Consider the following 24,684-nt stretch of genomic DNA (forward strand, 5'->3'; position numbering starts at 1 on the left):
TGCAATATATGCTAATGTCGAATCTTTGTACTGTACACATGAAACTAATATAACACTGTATGTCAATTATTCCTCAATAATAAAAAAGAAATCAAATGGTATCAGATAGGGACCATGTAGCGGATGAAAATAAATGAAGCTGGGCAGCCCCGGTGGCACAGCGGTTTAGTGCTGCCTTCAGCCCAGGGTGTGATCCTGGAGACCCGGGATCGAGTCCCGCGTCGGGCTCCCTGCATGGAGCCTGCTTCTCCCTCCTCCTGTGTCTTTGCCTCTCTCTCTCTCTCTCTCTCTCTCTCTCTGTGTGTGTCTGTCATGAATAAATAAGTTAAAAATCTTAAAAAAAAAAGAAAAAGGAAAATAAATGAAGCTAATTGTGTGCAAAGCAATAGAGAGTGGTAGGGTCTGGAAAAAAATAAATAGGATTCTTTTTTGTCATTTTCATGAGTACAATAATAATAATCACCGTTTATGTCATTGGCTACTTCTGTATTTTAGGTGGGGTTAGGCCTTGCTTTGAACCTTTTCAGTGAGAAAAGGAGAGTCTAAATAGAATACTTTGCTTAATTTGTTGAGATCTCTAGTTGAAAAGGGCCATTTTAAGTAAACACATTCCTGACTATTCCTCTGCCGTTAATATTTAGGAACCCAGGAAATTCATCCCCAGAAGAAGTAATTTTACTGGTTTTATACCTGTGGATTATTCTGTGTGTTACTTTGAAGAACACTTGCATGAGAATATGAGCTGGAAAAATGACAGTAAGGCAGGAAAACATTTCATTTTCAAGATAACATTTCTCTCTCTTTTTAAATATCAAACAAACAAAAATTAAATAAATAAATAAGTAAATAAATAAATAACAAATGAAATGATCTACTGGAGGTTCAGAGCTTATGTTTTGGGTTTTTTTTTTTGCTATATTATTAAACGACTTTAAATAAATTGTTCTGCCTACCGTTATGATAACATTTACACAACTTTTTTTCTTTCACATAATGCAATGTGAGCTGAGTCAGAAAAGGAAAAGGGTTTTCGGTACTTTGAGTCAGTGGGCAACTCAGACATGGTCGCGTCCTTCCCATGACTTTTCGCTTCCCTAGTATCAGCTCTGTTGCAAGAACAGCTGCATGCAGATGCGTTGGCATTAAGTGTTTACGTCGGCCTCTTCAAGCTGATTTATTTTGTCTGTAAGACATCAGGGTTTCCATTGGCCTACATTTACTCCGTAGTAGTGCTGGTCAAGAAAATTCCTAGGCCTTATGGTTATAGCAGTGGAATACGTAGCGATTTTCTAGCAAAGTGCAATTCTGCGCAAGGGATCTTGACGATGTAGAGAGTTTCCAAAGAGTCAGGACAATTTTTCAGTATGGACACAAAATGTTGCTGCATTATTTTGTGTGTTCATTCAGCTACCCCCAGGAAAATTTTGGGTTGTAAAATGGTAAGAATCCGGTGTATTATCTTTCATGTCTTTGGTGATAAATCAACCCAAATGAGATTTGAATAAATGAAGTGGAATCTTTGTGCATGCATGTGATGGGAAGAAAATGATGGCAATTACAAGAGCTGTGGATATCATTGGGTGTGAATAGATATTCAGCTACATAGTAATTAGGTGACTGTTAGGGAGACTGGAGCTGTAGTAGCAAGAATTCAAAGAAGGCAAGCTGTTTTGCTCTAAAAATAAATCAAAAGAATTTATGGAAACTATCAATAAAGAAATAGTTTAGTTAAGCTGAATGGAAGCAAATTTGCATTTTTAAAATATTTAAATTCACATTGATCGATCTAAGCACGCTATAAGAAAATTATGTAAATAACATGTTTCCCCATTTTGCTATGACTCTACTGCCTTGTCTGAGTACTGTCTGGCTGAGTTTATCATCAGTGTTTTTTTTTTTGTAACTTTCATTCTCGTTTTAACACTTCATCGTGAACATCAATTAACACTTCTCTTTTGTGCCTTTCCAGTGTAAGCTGCCTCTTTATTTTGTTTTCCTAATTTATTAGCGAAATATTTTCCAACCCTTTATTCTTGTTTATTCTTTTTTTTTTCTTAAATATCTCTTGTCTACTTAACCTTCAAAGTGCCTTCAGTGTGACCAGTAGATGAAAAGAGTAGTTAAAAACATCCCGCCACGTTTACCAGGGGAGATAGTTGCGTCGGTGGTTATAGACGTGATGAATGACAAGAGCGGATAGATGCCCCAAGCACCCGGGGAGCTGGAGGCTGAGGAGGAAGGGGAAGAAGAGCAGAAGCAAGCAGCTGATGGGGGTCGGTAGGTGGAGTGGAGTAACGGAGCGTGTTAGCAAACTCGGCTCTGTTCCATTTGCGTTGCCGGTACCAGCCTGTTCTCCGACAGGGCACCACTCAGGCGTCCTAGTTCCCTTATCTGGTTCATGAAGAGGTCTGACTGTAGGGTCTCTTCCAGTTCTTGAGCTTCATGATCCATGGCAAAGACCTAACTATGTAGATATGATACCATCTTATTAGGCAGTCGTTTTGCATGAGGTTTAGTTGGTTTTCTTTCATTGTTGACACTCACAACAGGGGTTTTTAAGGGATGATTTAGTGGCCGTCAGTTAGACTTGGCGCTGCTGAGTGCATATTGCCAGTGTACCAATGAAGGACAACCCTGAGTCACGGCAGCGATGACGTCAGCATTACATCCGAGTGTCTCATGACATGGGGTGGTATCAACTGTCCTTCAACATAACGCTGAGAGGTCAAGGCCTCCTTCCTAACAGATTACAAGTGTGACTGTGCTACCAACGAGTCCGTGCTTGAGGTACGTGTCCGCTCTTGGGTTGACTGGCGTGTTGGACCACGTGCACGCTGAGGTGGTATGATGACCGCGTCCTCCGGTAGAGTGCAGGGTGAAGCCATGGGACGTTGTATCAGGAAACTCCAGGTACTGCTGTGAGGGCCTGTCCTGTGGGCAGCCGTCGCTTCTATAGCACCCACTCGGTATCCACCACCAGCTTGTGAAATCCGCCACCGCGGGTTTCGCAGCAGCCACATTAGCACTGAGCATTACTGAAGCCACTTGCTGGAGGAGACAGTGGAGAAGGGGATACTAAGGAATGAAAGCCAAATACCCTCATGGGAAGGCTGCCTATGCCCTCTCTACTGTGGCAATCTACTCGAGGTGCTAAGAAGAACGTTTCCTGCCTCTGTTTTTAAAGGCATAATCTTCCTTTCTGTAGCCTTTCGCTCTGTTGAAAATACAGATTGTGTGTAGTCTCGCCACAGTTTCTTTTAAGGTGCATCTGGAATTACTTGAAAACCACAGCAGGTAGATGGTGTTCAAATGGTTCTCTCTGGTGAAATCCATCTTCAAAGACAGGATTTGGAGCTAAGGGCAAGGGGGCTGAGGAGCCAGCTGGTGTTACAGCGTCCACAGAACCTCCGCATTGGCTTCTAGCACGGGAGGACTCAGGGCCTTGGCAGCATCCCAGAGCTCAACTATTTTCATTGATCGGTATGAATCATTTTCTCTCTGTTGCCTGTACTTTTGCCACCGGGCACACCACGGAGGTGCCAACAGGTGTGCAGCTGACCTTTCCCTGGCTCCCCGCTGAGGTGCCTACCGTGGAGTTTCTAATCGTTGCTGATTTCTCTGCAGACAGAGCTTTTCGTGCATGCCTTCAAAGATCAGCTGGTCAGGAGCGCTCTTTTAGCCCTCTACACTGCCAGGCCAGGAGGTGTCCCGAAGAAGCCACCGTCTCCTAAGAGCAGCGCAGACGACAGCTGTCCCCAGGACGCACCCCCGCTGGTGGGAAGGCAGGACTCCATACCCCATCACTCAGACTACGATGAAGAGGAGTGGGTAAGTCTCCTGCACATCACTTGCCTCCCTGCAAAGTAGAGCGAGAAAGATGAGAAATGTCTGCTCTTCATCAAAACAAGGTGGGAAGTTTCATCCACAAATAAGATTGTGGATCAAAAAAACAAACAAAAAAACCAAACAAAACAAAAAAAAGATTGTGGATCAATGTGTTCCTTGGGGGCAAATTCTAAACGCAAGCTTTACTCCTGATCACATTTATTTAGCATGAAAATGTGTGTGTGTGTGTCTGTGGTCACACACAACGATGCTGCAGTTATAGGACTTTTGAATACTTTTCTGCATTTACTGCAAAGGTAATATAAACCATTAAAATTGTATTTTTCCCACTCATTTCTGAGAAAATGAGTGGGAAATATCAGAGAGAGAGACAGAACGTGAGAGACTCCTGACTATGAGAAACGAACTAGGGGTGGTGGAAAGGGGGGTAGGGGTGATGGTGATGGGCACTGAGGGGGGCACTTGACGGGATGAGCACTGGGTGTTATGCTATATGTTGGAAAATTGAACTCCAATAAAAAGATAATTTAAAAAATTGAAAAAAAAGAAATACCAAAAAAAAAAAAAAAAGAAAAAGACTGAAATAGACTTTAGCATACCTGGATTGGGGGATGATTTGTTACTGAGTTTTTAGTAGAGATACTGGAATTTTTCTCCTTATGATATTTGTAAAGTTGGCATTCTGCTTTTAATTAGTCTTCACAATATGTAAAGAATTTGCAAATAGGATTTCTTCTTGAAAGACTCATGGCATTGGGAAAAAAATAATTAAAATTTAAATACAAAAAAAATTGTATTTTTTCTAGAAAAAGAGTCAAAAATCACTCATAACCCACTACTCATTGCAAATATTTTCTTGATGCGATCCAGTGTTTCAGTTCTGGATGTACTTCGAAAGGTATTAGCACTTAAATGGCGGTGGATGGAAAAATCTCCTAAATCCTTCCTGTTCATGATTCTGTGATTTAAAAGAAAAGAGCACCTGTGGCTCCAGGTGCTCTAAAATGGGCAAAAAGATGGCCATAAAAGCATCTGAAAAAATAGCTAGTAAAGGCGAAAAGGAAAAAAAAAAAAAAAAGGAAGCCAACATGACAATAAGAACTCTAGTTGGACGGAATCAGAGAAACACGAGGGTTCTGGGGACAGGGGAGCGGTGTTATTCCTGAATAAGCACCTATTAATTATCCAGGAACCATTCAAAGTCCATGCACATCACACACCCAGAGGAGGAAGCTCTTTACCACATCGTGAGTTTAACCAAGAAAGTAGCATCCTGGTCATATAGGTGGTAAACAGTTGGTGACTACTTTGCTTGCCCCTCTAGAATCTAAGAGCATTCGGGGAGTAAATTATTTGAAAGGCCCGACTCTCTCAACAAAATTACTGTCTGAAGGGCTGTGAAGTGATGCCTCATCTTTTCTTTTGATAAAATTTCCATCACAGCGAAGACAGAGGCGGGTTCCAAGGGGTCAATGCTGAATAAGTATTTGTTGATGCTGATTAAGATTGCGTTTCTCCCACAGAAGCATTTTCAAAAGCGCAGATTTAATATTTCCCCTTTTTACCTTCACCTTCTTCAATTTATTCACAGCTCCAAGGCATACATACCTCTTAACCTCTCTGAAGCTCAATTTTCTCAACCGTAAAGTGAAAATAGCAGCCTCCGTTTCGTGTAGCTCTTGGGGTGGTCATGAGATAAATGACTTCCTGTGCGACATCACCCCATCGCCCCATTGCCTGGAAGGGCCCAGCGGGCGCGCGGCATCACGTTAGTGGTGCTGCTGCATGTTGGCTTCTTTAGGGCGCGTAGATCAGATAGTCTGATTATGGGGATTAATATGATTCTTTGAAGTAAATGGGGAAAGTGGATCTAGCATACAGTGTGTATTGTGAATCCTAAAGACTTTGAATAGATAGAGAAAAGAACTCGTATTTCACTTAATTAAACATATAATGTTGACCTTTTGACAAATAATTTCCATTTTTATGTTAAGTCAGGACTTTAGATATCGTCTCTCGCGATCATTTTCACCTCACTGTGTCGTGTGAGGCCTCCCCTCGTCTGCCTCCCTGCTGCTCACAGGTGTCCCTCCACTGCCCTCCCTCCTGGTTTCCTTTTCTTTCGATAATTTTTGAGACCTATATTGGAGGTGCTCCAGGTGGAAAGGTCAGTGACCCTAGATCCTTGGGTTCTGGAATGCGGGATCCCTGTCTCCTGGTGGATGCAACCAGATAGTCACAGAAGGCTGTGACATCGGTGTGAGAGAGCCGGGGGCAGGCGGTGGGCTGTGCTGTGTGAGCCCCGCCGAGGCTGTGCGTACAGATGTGCCAGGGGGGAGAGTGGGTAGGGGTGGGGGCTGCGCTGTGGTGGGGGGTAGACCCAGGGACCTCAAGGCGGTGAGAACCAGGAGCAGCTTCGGGTTGCACGGTGGGGGGGGCGGGGAAGCTGGAAGGAGGGGATCCAGAAGCAATATTCAGGCGATTTAAAAGCGAATAGAGACTTAACGACTCAAGGAACAGGATGGGGGCCTCGCTAGCTGACCGGTTGGGAGAGTGAGCATGTGTGTGTGTGTGTGAGTGTGTGTGTGTGTGATCATCCTTAGTTGTTTCTTTGTTCTGCCTTAGAGCTGGTGAAAAGTGAGCATGTCTGTTCTCCAGAGGCCGCTGGATGGGATGCGGCTGTGGGTGGCAGGGCCAGGCCTCCCCGGGGTACCTGCTGGAGGCCGGGCCTGGGCACAGGCTGCAGGCACCCCGGTGAGGTTGCCTCACTCAAGGAGGCAAGGCGAGGCTGGATGGCCTCTTTCTTGTTTGTCTAAGATATTTTCCCAGTTGAATTTTTTGTAAGAAAAGACTTCATATATTTATTTGATAGAATGAGCGCAGGTGCACAGGGAGGGGCAGCAGCGGGTGGGGGGGAACTGGGAACTGGGTGCACGTGGGGCTCAGCCCCAGCATCCCAGGATCACGACTGAGCTGAAGGCGGACGCTCAACCCGCTGAGCCCCTGGCGCCCTCGCAGTTGTGTGGAGACTCAGTTGACCTGTGAGGCTGTGCCAGGCTGAGGTGTGCCCACGTCATAAGGGCTTGAGAAATCACGCCACGACTGATTGGATCACCCTGCATCACGCAGTTGGATCCCTTTGTTAGGAGAGTGGTGACCACCCCCTGCCTTAGCAACCCTCAGTATGGGGTGCTTAGTCACCACCTGTATGACCCCCCCCCACTTACTACCCCATAACTGCAAGGCCGCACCTTCTGACCCCTTCACCCCTTTCCCCACCCCCACTGTCACCTCTGGCAGTATCAGTGTGTTGGGCTGCGATGAACTTGGCTTCTGCTTGTTCGTGTTTAGATGCCACACGTAAGTGAGATCAGACAGGACTGGTGCTTCTCCACCTGAATCAGGTCACTGAGCTGAGTGCCCTGGGGCCCATCCTCCTGGTGGCAGGTGGCAGGACTTCCTCCCTCCTGTCGTGGCTCAGGGACATTCCGCAACCGTGTCCGATCACCTGTCAGCGGACACCCGGGTCGCGTCCGTGTCTGGGTCACTGTGAACAGAGCCGCAGTGATGTGGGGCTGCCGAGACCCCCTTGAGATTGTGATTTCATCTCCTTCGGGCTTATGTGTTCGCAGAAGCGGGATCGCTGGGGCACGCGGCTCTTCAGTTTTCAGTATTTCAGGAACCTCCACACTGGTTTTCAGCATCTGCACCAGTTGATGTCCCCTCCGCAGGGCACAGGGTTCCCTCTTTCCGCATCTACGCCAGCATTTGTCATCTCTGGTCTTTTTGATGATAACCACTCTAACAGGTATGAGGGGATAGCTCGTTGTACTTTGAATTTGCGTTCCCTGGTGATGAGCACCTTGCGGGGGGGCGTGTCGGCTACATTGATGACGTCTTTGGAAAGATGGCCATTCAGTTTCTCTGGTCTGGCCACTTTTTAGATTTTTTTTTTCCCATTGAACTTGATGAGTTCTTTATATATATATGAGTTCTTTATATAGTTAGGATTTTAACTTTGGGTGCCTTATTTTATCTTTAAAGCAGAATCTTGTACAAAGAGAAGGGGAAGAAGAGGAGGACAGGCTGAGGAGAGGAGTAGAAGTTTCAAATAGGCACCAAAGAAAGTGAAGAGAGGCGCTTACTGGCAACATTTGGAAAAATTAGGAAGAATTCCAGTCCCTGGAAAGGACCAGTGAAGACCGTGGTAGGAGTCCACATGGTCGTTGGTTTCCCACTATTTTGAGAATACTTTCTTAGTCTTAACAATAGGAAAGCCTTTTATTTCTTTTTCTTGCCTGATTGCTAAGGCGAGGACTTCTAGGACTATGTTGAATAGCAGTGGTGAGAGTGGACATCCCTGTCATGTTCCTGATCTTAGGGGAAAGGCTCCCAGTGCTTCCCCATTGAGAATGATATTTGCTGTGGGCTTTTCGTAGATGGCTTTTAAGATGTTGAGGAATGTTCCGTCTATCCCTACACTCTGAAGAGTTTTGATCAGGAATGGATGCTGTATTTTGTCAAATGCTTTCTCTGCATCTATTGAGAGGATCCTATGGTTCTTGTTTTGTTTTGTTTTCTTGCTGATCTGATCCATCAGGTTGATTGCTTTATGAGTGTTGAACCAGCCGTGCATCCCGGGGATAAATCCCCCTTGGTCATCGTGAATAGTCTTCTTAATGTACTGTTGGATCCTATTGGCTAGTATCTTGGTGAGAATTTTTGCATCTGTGTTCCTCAGGGATATTGGTCTATAATCCTCCTTTTTGGTGGGGTCTTTGGTTTTGGAATTAAGGTGATACTGGCCTCATAGAACAAGTTTGGAAGGAAAAAGACTTACCGATTTTTTTCTTCCAGTTGATGCAGAAGGGTCTTCACCGTTTCTCAGCTATTTTGGTTTCTTTCACAGGCAAAAGGGTAGGATAATAATAAAGGTCTTCATCTCCCTCTTTTTCTTCTTTCATATAATTTCTGAATTTCTTCCAGAATGCACTGTTGCTAGAAAGTATATGAATAGTTTTTCTAAATTTACCACATTTAGAAGGAAAATCTTTCCCACTCAGAAAAATTGCTTCTAACTCTCTCTTCCCAATATAATCTGACTCTATGTACGCTATGTACAAATGTACAAATGTAACCAACTTTGATTTTCATGTAACATTCTAATTGATTTTCCATAGCAACTCCTTCCTATTAAAAAGATAACTTGGTTAAAAAATAGAAAAGATAACTTGGTTAAAAAATAGAAATCCCTTATTTAAAAAAAAATCTACCAAAGTCATAACCATTTAACATTATTTTCAAAGCTTTATTTTACTTTGAAAAGTTGAGTAAATCCAAAGAAAATGTAGCTAATTGAAAATGCCTTTAGAGACTGTGCTATTAAATGAATTGGAAACATAACTTTGAGTACCACTTTTCTTAGTTAATTAGGTGTTAGAAAAGTTTCAGCACTTACTACAAGTCTAATCAACTTCCTGAAATAATTCAGTGTTTTAAGTTAATTTAGTTAGGTTTCTGTGATATATGAATTATTTAGGTTGGTTTAGATTTGCACTTAAGATTACAGTAGCTCCATTTAAAAAATTGTTTTATTTAATGTCTTATAATGACTGTAGTTTTGACAATTACTTAGCTTAAGCCTTTAGCTTCTTATAATAAATATTGGAAAGTAAATATATGCCTTTAAATTACTCTTGAATTCTACTCTGTTGATACATGGAGAAGCCTTTCTTTTTGAGGTTAGAAGAAAGAATATTAATTCTAAATCAGTGTGAGGCTGTTCTCTTTTCAACCTGTTTTGTTGGCAAAATTGATGACATGAATCTGGATAATAATTATCTAGTCAATATGGAAGAGATTGAAACTAAAATGATCATTGACAAAAAAAGTGTTATTTGCTGAATTTTACTTATTAAATGACTGAGTGCTTTAAAGATTTATTTTCCTCAAGTTAGCAAACAATTAAACCCAAAGGAATGTCGGGATTTTATGACAATCTGTGCGATGAAATAAACTAATATAACATTCCTCATCTTCTAGCTGGTAAAAATGACATATTGCTTTTCTTTCTCTTTATCTCTACAACAGATGCTTCTAGCAGCTGGGATTCCAAGATTAGTTTGTCCAAAATATGAAAGCATGTCATCCAACTAAAGTATTAAGTTGACCCAGTTTTTGTGGCTTCCAGTAATTATACTATTCTCTAGAACACTGTGATTTAACTTCAACATTACTACACTGATGGGTTCAGGGCTAAATCTGTCTACCCTCATTCAAAAATTGTTAAAAAAAAAAAAAGATAAACTTCTGATCCTTTATATTCTGCTCCATTCCAGCAAAGAGCAGAAGTAGGAAAACTACTCTTATTACTTAGGCAAATTTGTTTTTTAGTTGAACTAAATTTCTATAGCAGGCAACATTTCACCGTCCACATTACCCAATTAATTCCCTTCTTTGTGTTGTAAATGTAAATCAAATTTTAAATTTTAGTTCCATGCTTAAACTAGGGGAACATTTTCTGTGCCTTCTTATGGTAAAATGTGTTTATCTCACATAAGCAGAGTAGACAATTCATATTAACCTATAATAAATTGTCAAGAATTTTATAGGTTTTTAGAAACAATAGCACAAATATATAATAATATTTATGTCAGAAATCCTGTTAATAGAATCATATGTAGCCTGAAAAGAAAATTGTGGTTTCTCTGTAACTCATGTTCCCAAACATTGCATTTTTGCAATGAGATTTACGTAAGCCACTTCCTAGTATGTTCTGTACTAACATCTCACAGTTCATTTTGTACTGCAACTTTCTCTAATGATGTCTGGAACAACTATGAATCCCTTAAGCTTCACAAGAGTAGGTAGAGCTATTCATAGTGCCATAATTAGTAACCGTAAGCATACATAGTCGCAAAATATTACTAACTACTGAAAGCAAAACACATTTACCAACCAGATACCTCCACAGGCCGTCTGCAGTGATCTGTATTCTCAACTTCACTTGCCATCTTCTGTCTACATCTTAGACCTTGTCTCTAGGGAAAATAGTGCAGGCTGTGCATAATGCAGAGGTACCTATGCAAATTAATAATTCAAAAGACATTCTGTTCAGTTCTCTGACTGGCTAGAATTATTTTAAGTGAAGCCATTGACCCGATCTTAATAAGAAGGAAATTCCTTCGTTAGAGGTAATTAATTCTTATAGACAACTAGATACTAACTTTTGATTTAACTTTTCTAAAGCAACATCTTAGAGTTTAGTTACCTGACTGAATGAAATTTCCACTGAATTATGGCCATTTATTTCTAAATTTTATATTATAGACAGAGATGTATTTTATATACATATGCATTTGACTCCAAACCATTTTGTTTAATAAAGCATTATTCTCGCATTTCGTGATGATACAGCCTCATGAACACTAAATTATACTTACTTGTTTATATACGTTTCTTCTTTGTGGTCATGATCTTTATAAGCTCCTAAAGGGCAAAGTCAATACCATATTCACTGCTGTGTCCCCCGAGTTAGCAGACCATCTGAACAGAGAAGGCACTCATTACTTATTTGTAGAATAAATTAATGACTTTGAAATTTGTCCTCAGATTATTCTTATTTACTTTCTTATTTGGAAACATGGAATAGTTAACCTTAACGTGACCCTGCACTATGTCACACACCTTTTCCCTTAATAGAATTCATGAATTCTTCTGGAGATTTTGTTTTTCTCTTCTAGCCAAAAGTACCGAGCTATATCCCTTACTCCTTAGTGCATATTTCCCAGTGTCATAATCAACTCACCCGATATTCAATAAACATAGAAAGCAGGAAAATCCTAGATGGATACAGAACATCAGAGATGACCAAAGAACATGATGAAGAACATGGAACATGATAGACTAAGGCCTTCAGAAGACTCCAGAAACCCAGTGGTGGCAATTTTAATTTTATTTGATTATTCATGTGCTGATTACAAAGGTCCTAGTTACACAGAAGTAATTTTAGATGTTACCCAGCAAATATGATTGGAAATGACTGTTTTCCTCTTTCCCAACTTTCTATTTTTCATCCCTAATCACATATAATAGGGTTGTTTGGTTTTATAAATCTTATAATGAGGAGGGGACATTGGAAGCATGTGCTCACTCCCATTAGAAAGGGCAGGTAAAGACAGAGAGTATTAGGCTCGTGGTTCCCTATGTCACAACCGAAATGTGTTCTATCATCTGTTTTCTTGATGGATGAGAACCATTCCTGAACTTCGCCAGTCCATTTCACTCAGGAGAAATGTGCTTTGAATACTTACCCAATATTAAAGTCCACAAAAGGTGATTAAGCAAAGTTCATGACTGTCTATTAAAAAGCACAAATGTTCTATTAAAGAAAAGAAACCCCAAATGAGATCTTTATGTGCATGCATATTCATGAAATCCTGACAATTTCTAGATTTTCCCACATGAAGTTAATATATTCACCTTCAGTTCCCTGTTTTATAGCACCTAATTCAGTGCTTTATACACACTAGTTCCATGTATCTTTCAGAGTTAATGCAGGAATAAATGAATAAATGGATTTGCCGAATCAGCAGTTCATCCTCCCAACTCAAACTAGTGTTTTTAACAGAGATATTTTATTTTTATTAATGTAATGGTGACTTTCCTGTGGTTTTATATTGAATACCATCATACCCCTTGGATACTTTATTGACTCTTACAATGCCTGATTCAACGTCAGATATTTTCATTTGCCTGGGTGTAATGAATATGCAAACTGGAATGAATATACACACATACTTTAGAAATTTATTACATTCAAATCAAGTGCTCTTAAACTTTAGTACATTCTAATGTGAATAGTGAGACATTATTTTCTAGACAGGAATTTTTGAATCTCCATAATTTAATAAATAGTTAAAAATGCTGAAGTGGGGCACCTGAGTGGCTCAGTCAGTTAAGCATCCACCTCTTGATTTTGGCTCAGGTCATGATCTCAGGGTGGTGAGATTGAGCCCCCACTGGGCTCTGCACTGGGTATGGAGTCTGCTTCAAACTCTCTCCCTCCCTTTCCCATTATCTCTCCCTCTCTGTTCATGCATGCTCTCTCTTGAAAACATACATACATACATACATAGATAGATAAATAAAATGCATATATATATATATATATATATATATGTATGTATGTATGTATAATTGACTTGATATATCAGGGGAAACTCTGTTAAAAAAAATCAATCCTGGAAATTGATTGTATGCAACACACTAACTGATAATGTCATATAATTCAGCCAGTTGTGCAACTATCTAATGTTGTGCAGATAACATCCAATTACCAACTTAAAATTGAAAGCTTTAGTTAATCAGTGGATTTATTTTTGTTAATAGACAAATACTCTATGTAATGTTTTCAACAAATTGAAAGCACTACCATAATGTGGCATTTATTAGGGTGAATGCAGCCATTCAGAGTACGAGCTTGGTTCTAACTTTAATTTGAAGATGCATGTGATAATATTTACTTTAGTTGTATCTTTTTACTTGAAAGTCACAGGTTGTGAAGTCAATCAACAGATGTTAATTAAGCATCAGTAATGTGCAATAATGCTATAGGTACTTGGGAGAAAGCAAATTAAGTATAAAATACAGATCCTCAAAAGCCATATCTCGTTTAATTCAAGGGAACGGCCAGAACTCATAAAATAAGCAGAGATATTATAAGATATGGAATCTTTCCCAGAATGGAGGTGGTTGTGTGATACACATTAAACACATCAAAAATATTCAGAGAATTAAGCATACTGAAAATACTCAGAAGTTATATGAAGGTTGAAGAAGATGAAAAATATCATCCCCTCCTTTCATTCATTCGTTTGCTCATTTATTCATTCTTTTATTTACCTATTCCCTGATGAGTACTAGGACCTGAGAATAATAGTCATTTCCCTCATAGAGCTCCCTGTCTACTAGAAAGAAAAAATGTTAAGCAGAGAAAATAGAATGAACCATTCTTGGAGATGGTGAGACTTGAAAGGGTGAGAATTGGATTGATGGAAGGAGAAGGCATTATTCTAAGCATAAAAAGCAGTATGTGTCAAGATAGAAATATGAGTTCCTCCAAGGTTTCCTTCATATCTTTGATGTTCAGCACCGAGCAAGCTTGTAGCAGATGCCCAGAAAGTATATGTTGAGCTAATTAACAGCTTGTTTCTAGGACAGCAAGACGACTGACCTGAGGAAGTTTTCATTTTGAAGACTAACGAGAAATAAGGAGAATTATGTAGGTTGACACGCTGCAGAGGCGCCTCTGGGCTGAGAGAAGAATGGATTCTTGCTGCAGTACAAAGCTGCCTTTGATCAGAGGAGTGATGATGTGAGCGTGATGATGGATGAAGGTGATCGTGCACTCGCGTAGGCCTGATCGTGTGATAGCTTATTGTCTGGGTCTGGCCACGAGCCAAACCAGGGGAATACGGAGGGGTCTGCTAGAGAAACAGCAGCAGGCTAGCTGAATCCACGTGTATGACTAGGGACTGGATTCCAGGGTGAGGCCGGCAGTGTGGTTATCAGGAAACAAAGGTCAGAGATTTTTACATGAGTAATTAGGTGAAGTTAAGCAAGAGGATCAATAGGAAGCAAAGGTTGGGGAATCTCACTTAATTCTGATGGCTGTCACACATCTGGCTATTTAACACGTGCCAGTTTGTATCATGGAGTATTTCAAGTGCAATTCCTCTCTTCCCACAGTCTGCTTGAGTGAGGATTCAGGGAGAAGAGCTGGAAGCTACGGAACGAGCAAAGGTTTGCAGTGTTGAGGAACTTTGTCAAGTACAAATTGCTCTCAGTCAACTCAAGGGTAAACCTTATTAATTCGCTGGCTCGTTCTCATCAAAGTCCTCAAAAATTGGTAATGACAAGTGGGGAATTATACATAGAGATACAGATGCAAGGAAGCTTGCCCCCCTTTTCAGCCCTCAGTGAAGTCTTCATATTCTTGCTGATCAAAAATTGGCCCCGGAAAAATTGGGATCAGCTAAGCATTGCTGAACTCATAAAAAAAGAAAAAAATTAAGTTAACTCATCTAAAGGAGTCAGGATTTCTCTCGATGGCACCAATCTCATAGATGTGTGGCAATGCTGAATAAGCAACATGTCCCCTGCCCTCATGGCTCACTTTGCCGGGTCCAAAGTCCCCCCAACTACTCACTGGTATATCCATTATATTTGTATATCTATTGCCACTGGGCTTGATGTGCATGATAGCTTAGGTCTTAACCCAGAAATAAATAAGGACCAAAATTACACCTGACTCAGATAGAATAAATATTGCTACTAATTCCCATTGGCCTTGATCGCTCATTGCCGAGAAATAGTTTATAGTCCTTCACCTCCAAGAAGTTGGATTATCTAAAGCCTCCATTAAGGTCAAGGACACCATATGGGCTCTATGTAATAAGTTAGATTTTAACCCACCAATTTTCCATTACATATTTCAACAGGAGACTCACCAGGATAATGACTGCTATTTCAGGGCGAAGGGGGGGGGCATGGAGCAGGAAGGCCTAGCAATCTGTTTCTCTGATGCTCTGTTGTGTTGCTTTGATTTCGGTTTTGGTTTGATTTGCTGTGATTTGAAAACTTGCAAGCAGGTGAGGAGCTAAGCAGGGTCTAGAGTAATATCCCTGATCGAAGAAGGGGAAGGCTGGAAGCTCCACGTACTACGCCACATTCTTAGGCTTCCATTGTCTTCGCCCAGCTAACCAGACTTCTCTCTTCATGAGAGCCATCTGAGATGAACTGTGTGATTTCAGTAGGGAAGACAATGGAGTAGGCCCCAGTCATTCCAACAATCTAAGCAAAAAGAAACTCCTACATGGACTGTCCTCATGAGTGAAAATCATTAGAACTAGAATGCATTTTTGCTGATAATTTCCCTTTGTGTGAATGCTTTCACATAGATATTATAGAAAACAGTTTACAAGAGAAATCAGATATTCAGGATTTCCCTACAAGAATATCGCCTACCCATTTTTGGCATCCTAATTTCAAAATAATGATTTTGCAAAGAATAATTATTAATTTTCTCCTAGAAATTGAATTATCTTCTCTCCCTATAACCCATTCCTTATTTTACATCCCCGACACATAGAATTTGGGTTTTTTTTTTTTTTTTTTTTTTTAGAATTTGGGTTTTGATGCTGACACTGTCCTCTATTCATGTTAGCCACGGACATCCTTTGACCCAAGCTCATTGACCTTTTCGCCAAGTGATTGTTCCATCCTTGATTGTATGGCCCTCTTGATTTCAGACTTAAGGGTACAATGTGACCAGCCCGTCCTTTTCAGAGTCCTGTCCTAGTGATTTGCCATTAGATTCATTTTCAAGTCTCAGGTAACTGACACCTACTCTTGCTCATGTGAGGTGACACACGCCTTTTCTTGAACCTTTCTGTGGCTCCTTCTCCTGATCTTCCTCTGTCCAGCTTTCCCCAGAGTCCTAAGAATCTCACATAAGCGGAATTCCTACTGTGTGCCACAATTCCATGGGAAATCATAGGGGAAGGAATCAAATCTTTGAAACCAAATAGAATTTCTAATTTAGTTATACCCATTTTAATGTGGAATGTTATTCAACATCTCTTACCTGAAGTCTTCTCATCTCTAAAGACTGAGTCCATAATGTCAATCTTATGTGGTGGTTTTGAAGGTAAATTAACTAATTTCATATGCCAGGTGAATGTAAATAGCAGCTCTCAACCTGCCTCTGGGTTGGAGTCATCTCCATTCTCCTCTCTCCTTTTCTCCATCTCTCTCTCTCTCTGCCTTTCCAGGCCCTGTGCAATGTAGTGACGACACAGCCCTCAACTCATAAACTAGCATTAGAGACAATGGTCTAAATCGATAACTTTAATCTACTTTGTGTATGCCATAAAGGAAGAAGAAGCAGTAACTAACCAAATAGCATTCTCTCCCCTCCAACTAGGCAGGATCTTCTTTCTAAGAGAGAAAGACCAGCTTGAGTCTGCTCGGGGTCTCCTGCTGAGTGTGTCTTCAATAAAAAATCTGATTATATATGAATCATGTATTCATCTTGCATAAGACACTGCTCAATTTCTCACCTCCAACGAGCATCCTCCCAGATTGTGTGTCCTCTAAGTGTTTAATGACTTAAGTATTTTTCTACTATTTACCACCCAACCTCTTACCATATGGTTGTTGGTCTCATCCAATGAACATACCTCACTCTGCACCACATGCCAATAAAGGTCTCTTCTCTGTCTGCAAAGATTACTTTTTCTGTGAGTATAATCCTATAACGCAAAGTATAAAGGAAGAACAATATATAGGGGAAGAATGTAAAATTATCCTTTTTTATATTCTTATATTCTGGTCTTTGGAGATGTAATTAAGAGAAGTTGGTTAACCCCATATATTACTTTATATAAGAAAGGCAGCATGCAATACAACTTGATTTTTGATCAAAATAGAAGGTTCCTCTCAATATGGACAACAGAAAGAGAATTGAAAATTTATCTCATGTACAAAGCTAATCTGGAAAATTAAGACTAATACCTCCCTTTTTTTCCCTCAGTAACAGAGTTTATGCCCAGTGTTAGCTGGAGAGCTGCTTCATTTTTCCATTTAATAGCTTTAAAGATGCAGTGGTTGGTGGCAATTAAGGGATGTTCAGGATGGGGGCCATCAGTTGGTTATCGTGGTCTGAAATGTAAGCTCCTTACCAAATCCCAAGGAGTGATGTCGGGACCTCAGTTTGCTTACCTTTCTCCACACTTTGTCCCAGAAGAAGCGAGCTTCCCTAGGTCTCCTGCACCATAGCTCAGAGGTGCCCCTACCTTATTTTCCTTGACAGCAGGCAGGGCATAAAGCAATTTATGGATGTGATTGGTGTCTTAGTTTCCCTTAGAGGGGAAGTGCTTTTAATTTTTGGTAGAATAAGTCTGCCTTTAAGGGAAAAATTTTTGTGATTAATAACATATGTCACACCCAGAATTACAAGGTGATGAAAAGCAAGTTTGATTCATTTAGGACAGCCAGCAAGAAGAGGATGTGGTTTTGCCAAATTGTAGTAATTTTCCAAGCACGTTCATAGAGATGATGTTATTTGGCTCCCACTGCAGCATGGTGAGGTAGGCAGGGCATTCCAAACTGTAGAGGAACCAACTGTGGTTCCTCAGAAATGAGGTGGTTTTACCATCCACCATCGTGTAGGTGGATTTTTAACTTAACTTTTTAAACCTTGAATGTTATACTTTTCCTCTTCAGCTGTAGTGTGCATTATCTGTAAACTCCCATATCTGTTACATTATTCAATTAACTTAGTCTTTATAAGACAACCATCAAATAATCTAAGCTCAATTCTTGTTCTTTCTTCCTAGATTTATCTTACCCAAAATGAGTTTCTATGTTTATAAACTTAGTAAAATTAACTTGGGTTAAAAAATACACATTTGATAAAAATATATAAACTACTAAGGAATTACTGTACTTGACTATTACCTTTACATTAAGAGCTATTTCAGAACTATCTGTTGCAGAGAAAGATGCAAGAAAAGCATCATAAATCCATTTGGTTCTTATGTGATACATAAGATACACCTAATAGGTGTATTAGGGTCCTTCAGAGAAACAGAACCAAGAAGACATATAGTATTTATTACAAGGAATTGTCTCACATAATTTTGGAGGCTGAGAAGTCCCATGATCTGCCATCTGCAAGCCGAAGACCCACGAAAGCTGGTGGTGTAATTCAGGCTGAGTCTATGGGCCTTAGAACCAGAGGAACCAGTGGTGGATATTCCAGCCCAGATCTGAAAGTCTAAGAACCAGGAGCACTGAGGGCAGAAGATCAATGTCCTGATTCAGTCAGTCAGGCAAGACGGATCACATTTTGACTTTCTCTACATTTTTTTTTTCTATCAGGCCATCGATGGATTGAATGATGCCCACCCACACTGGGGAAGACAAACTGTTTTATGAGTCCACCAATTCAAATGTCAATTTCATCCAGAAACACCCCTACAGACACCCCTATAAGTAATGTTTAGCCAAGTGTCTGGACATCTTGTGATCCAATCAAGTCAACATAAAAAATTAACCACAGTCACAGATGGGGAGTCTGTGACTCCATCTAAATGATGTGGAGAGAGGACAAAAAGGGAAGCTAGGGATGAGAGGCTACCATAATGAAACTGTATTTAAAGGTTTTCATAGGAAATAACAAGTTCTCAGATTTGGAGTGGTCAGAAGCACCTGAAGAGCTTGTCAAAGTCTCAGCGTACAGTGCCTTCTTCCTAGTGGTTCTATTTGACTTAGTAGGAGCCAACGATCTGCATTTTAATTCTCTGGGTCATTCTGTTAGGGGTGATGTTAAGACCACACTTTAAGAACTTCTGTTACCTAGAGCAGTGAAATTCATAGAGATAGAAAGCACCATGATGGTTGCCCCATGGCGGGGAGAGGAAAATGAGTAGTTCATTTTTAAAGGGTAAAAGTTTCAGTTTGGGAAGATGAAAAATTCTAGATGGATGATGGTGGTGGTTGTATAATAATGTACTTAATACCCTTGAACTATAAGCCTAAAAATGGTTAAGTGATAATGTTATGTACATTATCACAATAAAAAGGAAAAACAAGAATTTTGAATGCAAATTATAGCTATTCTTTAAAAATATTGGTGTGTCTTTGCTTTCTTACTGGGTGTTGATAAGGAAAATAGATAGGTCCCATTTAAGATATCATAAGTTGTGCTCAATTATGGATTAATATTGTACAGTAGTTAATCATTTCTTTATGACTTAGAAAAAATGATGAACTAAAGAAAAAATTATAGCATTTAAATTTTGCTTTCTTAAGAGAAAACAGATTTCTTCTTGTATAGTCATAGTCTGGCCAAAGTAATGGAAGTATTAGAATTAGTCACTGAGCCTGCATCCTTATGATTGGTCCTCTGCCTGCTTCCCAGAGATGGATTTGTCGGATTTTGCCTTATCTTGTGTTTGCAATGAAATTGTGTAGTGATACTCATGTTCTTTTCAGGATAGGGTGTGGGCCAACGTGGGGAAGAGCCTGAACTGCATTATCGACATGGTGGATAAACTGATTGCAAGAGATGGTGCCAGTGAAGGCGGCGGTGGCTGCAGCAAAGACGGAGAAAAGGACGCTTCTCCAGTGGACCCCATCACAGCTCATCCAAAGGGTAAGGAGTCATTTTTTTTCCCAGTCACTGAGTAAACAAAATGAGAAAGTCATGATAAAATGAGATAGAAAAAGAGGAGTCAATCGTGCCTTTGATGAAAGTGCTGATAGCATGCTTTTCCACCGCTCTGGCCTAGATGATAGAAGGCTATTTATCAAATTGCATCTCAGTTGTGTTTTCAGAACTGCTTGCAGTGCTCATTTTTTTTCTTTTGCTACATAAAAACCTTCTTGAAAGAAGAACAGTGTTTTCTTTTAAAGACTCTGACATAGTTTAATCTACTTTGACACATTCCTCCAAATTCTTATTAGGAAGCAAAACAAGTATCTTCTCTCGAAACTCCTAGAAACTTCTAGAGATGTCAGGACACAGTATCGCATAATCCTGAAAAGAATGCGATATGATAAAATGCCTTTTGCCTTATTCTGGGGAATATTTTTGCAAATTATCGTAAAAACACGTAAGGAGGTTTGGTTCCATATAAGAAGAATATATATTAGTAAGTCTAGGTTTCCGTGGATACATGTATGCACACAAGCTTACGTGTGCATATGCAGACACGCGGACACATAGATACTTTCAAAAGTATGGCTTATTATAAGCTTTCCTAGAAAATATAATCAAAAGTTTAACTATGGTTGTGTCCCTATAAATGGCTTTCTTGTCAGTTTTGTTTTTGTTAATTTGATTAATTTTGACAACAGAAACCTAGACAGACGTCTGATTTCTTTACAATGGTTAAGATCTGCTGTTAAAGTTGTCCCGGCTCTTTTGGTATCCTAAGCATTTGGAGACACTAAACGGTGTTACTCTACTCTCTTCCTCTGAAATCTGATTTCCTTTTACTTAAAAAAAAAAAAAAAAATGAGTCAGAAGAAAATATGGACACTTGTAAAATTAAATTTATGTTTTCCCAATTTGTTTTCCTGATTTTTCATTTCTCACATTTTCATCAAGAGTTTAATTATGTTGAAACATCAATCTTTCATCACTTGATTAACAGTAGGACTGTTTCTAAATCATGTTTGGAAACTATGACTTTCTAAAGTTTTCTTAGTGTAAGTGGTCCTCATCTTCTGTGATACATTCACATGGGAAAGGTTATAATAATATTCTGTATGTTTATACCTACTTGGTCTGAATATACACAGGGATCTTCTTTTCTTTAATAGTATCAGTTTTGTTAGTTAATGGATCTAATGTCAGGTTCTGTGTCAGCTCCATAACTTTTACATGAATCAGAATGAAAGCTTGTCATAACTTACGTCACAAAGACGTAGTATACTTCAATTTTCTTTAATTGAACACTTATTGATGATCAGCTGCAAGCCAGACGCTATGCTGAGCTCTGGAAAATGAGGTAAGGAAGCAAAATCCATTCTAGTGGCTTGTTCTGTCCACTGATGGGTTTTCAAGGCATAATACTTTTTTAGCAGAAATAAGATGAGGGGTACTGTATTTTGCCACATTTGTTTTGATGTTCCCTGAAACTTCTCATTCACGAGAACAGAGTTCCAGAATATTTGAAATCATATGTTTTACCTATATCTTGTATTTCATCATAAGATTGTATCTGCAGCATCAAAATTACATTTTAAAAAGTAAAAAAAAAAAATATATTTGGTTGGTAAATATTTGGGAAGAGTGGATGAATCACTTTCCTTTGGATGTAGCCTTGTTTAAATATCCTCTAAAACCACATAGAAGCTGCTGTCAATGTAGAATTCACAACCTGATTGGCTTTGTGGATGATTAAAGTCAAATTACAGCATAGTGCCCTCCAAGTGATTTTATTTTCAATTGACGGTCCACATTTATTTTATCCACTCTTTTTTTATGTTTTAAACATTTTCAGGAGATAACTCACTTTCAGTGGGTAAAATAAGACATATACATCAGGCAAATTGAACACAAATAAAAAATAAATTTATTAAAAAAAACATATGCGTCAGTCTAATAATGATTTAATGCCGTATTGTCAAATAATTTCAAAGTTAAAACTTCTGTTAACACTTTACATGTTAAACAATTGTATGTAGAGTGCATGTTTTGGAGAGGACATTGGTACATAAGATGCTTAACATATGCAAATAGATGTTTTACAGATGAATCTGAGCTCAGGTATACTTCAAATAGATCATGGATGCTACTGCATAGTTGGAGATTGATTAGCTCAATTAATTATTTATTAATAATTTACTTTTAGTACATAATAATATATTAATAAAATACTTCTTAAGTTTATCATGGTCTTCTTAAAGTTGGGGAAAAAAGCATTTTCAGTTTCTACTCTGACTTTTGTCACATAAAGCAGTAAGAAATTAATATTGGGTTTTTTTTTTTAGCTAAAATAAAACAAACAAATAATAGAAAGTCATGTATTTGCCTACACTATTCCCCAAACTATTTCAGATGAAGCTATTTGAGATATGCATGCACTAATTATATGGTACCCCAATTTACCTGTAGTTTTACATTTTATTAGAAAAAATAATAATTCAGAAAGTTTGCAAGGAGAACCAAATAGGATTATGTATGATTTTTATTTTTTTTTCTTTCAATCAGACATAAATATTTTTAACATTCCCCGTGTTGACACATGCATACGCAGAGTAACCAGACTGGAGAACACACTGTCAATACAGATGTGCTTCTTGATATCATGCATATCCTTGTATTATGGATGTTTCCTGAGAAACACTTCTGGAAATGGGATTATAATAACTGTAAACTAATTCGTCAAAAGAGAAACCACTATTTTAGAAACATAATTATTATAATTTAGCCGCAGTTAACACAGAAGGCATCTTTGAACATTGAAGTCTTCAACTGCATCTCCGATATTTTCCCTTAAGTTAGATTGCTAGACGTGGAATTATTTTATAAAGAAGAGATATCCCTTCTCTCGCACATACTCATTCATACAATTATCTATTTCTACCAGTATGGACTCATGAATACTTGTTCTCTAGTGTATGATCTCATAATATTACTGTGATGCTCACCTGGGCTCACACTGTTCTGGAGTCAGCCGTTGGGAGCTCCTTCAGGTTGGTTTCAGCGGCCCTCCACCCCGTTTCCCCGGGCACAGGCTGGTGACCCCCTTGTTTTCTCCCTTATCTACTCCCTTACTGTCTTTACTCACCTCCCTCCCCTCTGTCACCATGAGGTATTCTGAGTTCATCTTTTATTTCCCTTGCCCCAGCCCTGCGTTGTCCGGGGAACTCTGGTGTCTTCTGTTAGAGAATGTCACGCAGAAACCAGCATTGCAGTGGGTAGGAGCCATTTGGTGGTTCCTTCTAGCAATCGATACTTTTACCAGCAGTCTCTACAAACGCCCGTTTAACCACAGGCTTCCCAAGCTTAAATATTTTCCCTGACTTCATACCACGTTGGGTGAAAACCATCATATTGTAATATGTGATTTATTGTAATATTTGTGTAATTCTTTTGTAATTTAGTTATTAGTGACGTGTGACATTATATGATTTAATATTATATTTCAAAATATTATTTTTTTAATAAAATCTATTTCTTCAGTAGCCCCAGTTTTATCCCCAGCTCATAGCTACGGTGGAAAAACGATTCCATTCTTTTCTTTCTACGATTAATAAATGAATTGATTCAGTGAATGACTGAGTCATCCAGAATTTATTGAAATGTATGATGTCATGAATGCCGCTATACATTTGTTGCCACATCATTTATTAGTGATTATTTCTCTCGTATCAGTTTTTTTTCTTTCTATATTAAGGTCTGTACCTTTATTTTTTATTTTTTTATTTTTTGAGGGAGAGAGCTCAAGCGAGTGAGTAGGGGAAGAGGGACAGGAAAGTGAGAGAGAGACTCTTAAGCAGACTCCAGGCTCAGCATGAGCTTCAGGCCTACGTGGGGCTCAGGCTCATGACCCTGAGAGATCAGGACCTGAGCCGAAATCAAGAGTCAGATGCTTAACTGAACGAGCCACGCAGGTGCCCCATGTTATACAAATATCTTTAATCAATTTCTGGAATTTTTATTCTGTTCATATGGTTTTGACTCTTATGTTTTATATTGGGCTATATTTTGCGATCTCATAGTGTAAATTAACCCTATTACAGTTTTTCTTTCTTCATCACCATCTTTCATTTTTATATTTTAGCTGCCACTCGTGTTTGTTTTGCTGGCATATATATGTACGCCACGGTTAAACAGATGGCCTTCTGAATTGTTGCTACCTTTTCCATTTTTTAATGTTTATAACGTGCAGATATTTTCTTTCCAGTCACACATTTTTCTTTTCCCATGTACTCAGTAGTTTTAAATCTGTAGATTTTAAGGCTTTTTATTTGTTTTAGATCCAGGATTTTACGATATATCTTACTTCATAAATCTCTTTTCAGAACTAATATAAATAGTGCTGATGGAAGTAAAATATCCTCTGCTATTCTGAACACAAATAATGGAATACATTTTCAAACTTACATGGCTTACATATATTTATATGTTTTCTTAATGAGCAAGATTTTTTTTTACTTCTCCTGCACTTAAACTTACTCATAAGCATCTACTATATGCATGGGACCACATGCCTTTAATTTCATAACAAATTCAAGATTCAAAGTAAAATCAGTGAATAT

The 24,684-nt window shown here is 39.1% G+C and overlaps 1 protein-coding gene and 1 long non-coding RNA gene across 12 annotated transcripts in view; one reads left to right on the forward strand and one right to left on the reverse strand.

Annotated features, from left to right (window-relative positions):
• INPP4B (inositol polyphosphate-4-phosphatase type II B) overlaps positions 1-24,684 on the forward strand; it is a 366,072-nt gene that overhangs the window by 246,563 nt on the left and 94,825 nt on the right. For all 11 annotated transcript variants that reach the window (XM_038564555.1, XM_038564564.1, XM_038564554.1 and 8 more), the window contains 2 exons: positions 3,625-3,828; positions 19,906-20,065. In XM_038564555.1, coding sequence (XP_038420483.1) covers positions 3,625-3,828; positions 19,906-20,065 — 364 coding nt within the window. The remainder of the gene's footprint in view (positions 1-3,624; positions 3,829-19,905; positions 20,066-24,684) is intronic.
• On the reverse strand, positions 10,805-18,698 carry LOC111091085. Its single transcript, XR_005373858.1, has 4 exons — positions 18,543-18,698; positions 17,088-17,159; positions 11,289-11,391; positions 10,805-10,926 (listed from the first exon to the last, which is right to left on the reverse strand). It is a non-coding gene; the product is annotated as an uncharacterized LOC111091085 (long non-coding RNA).

The sequence above is a fragment of the Canis lupus genome, chromosome 19, assembly GCF_011100685.1.
Source record: "Canis lupus familiaris isolate Mischka breed German Shepherd chromosome 19, alternate assembly UU_Cfam_GSD_1.0, whole genome shotgun sequence".
Taxonomy (NCBI): Eukaryota; Metazoa; Chordata; class Mammalia; order Carnivora; family Canidae; genus Canis; species Canis lupus.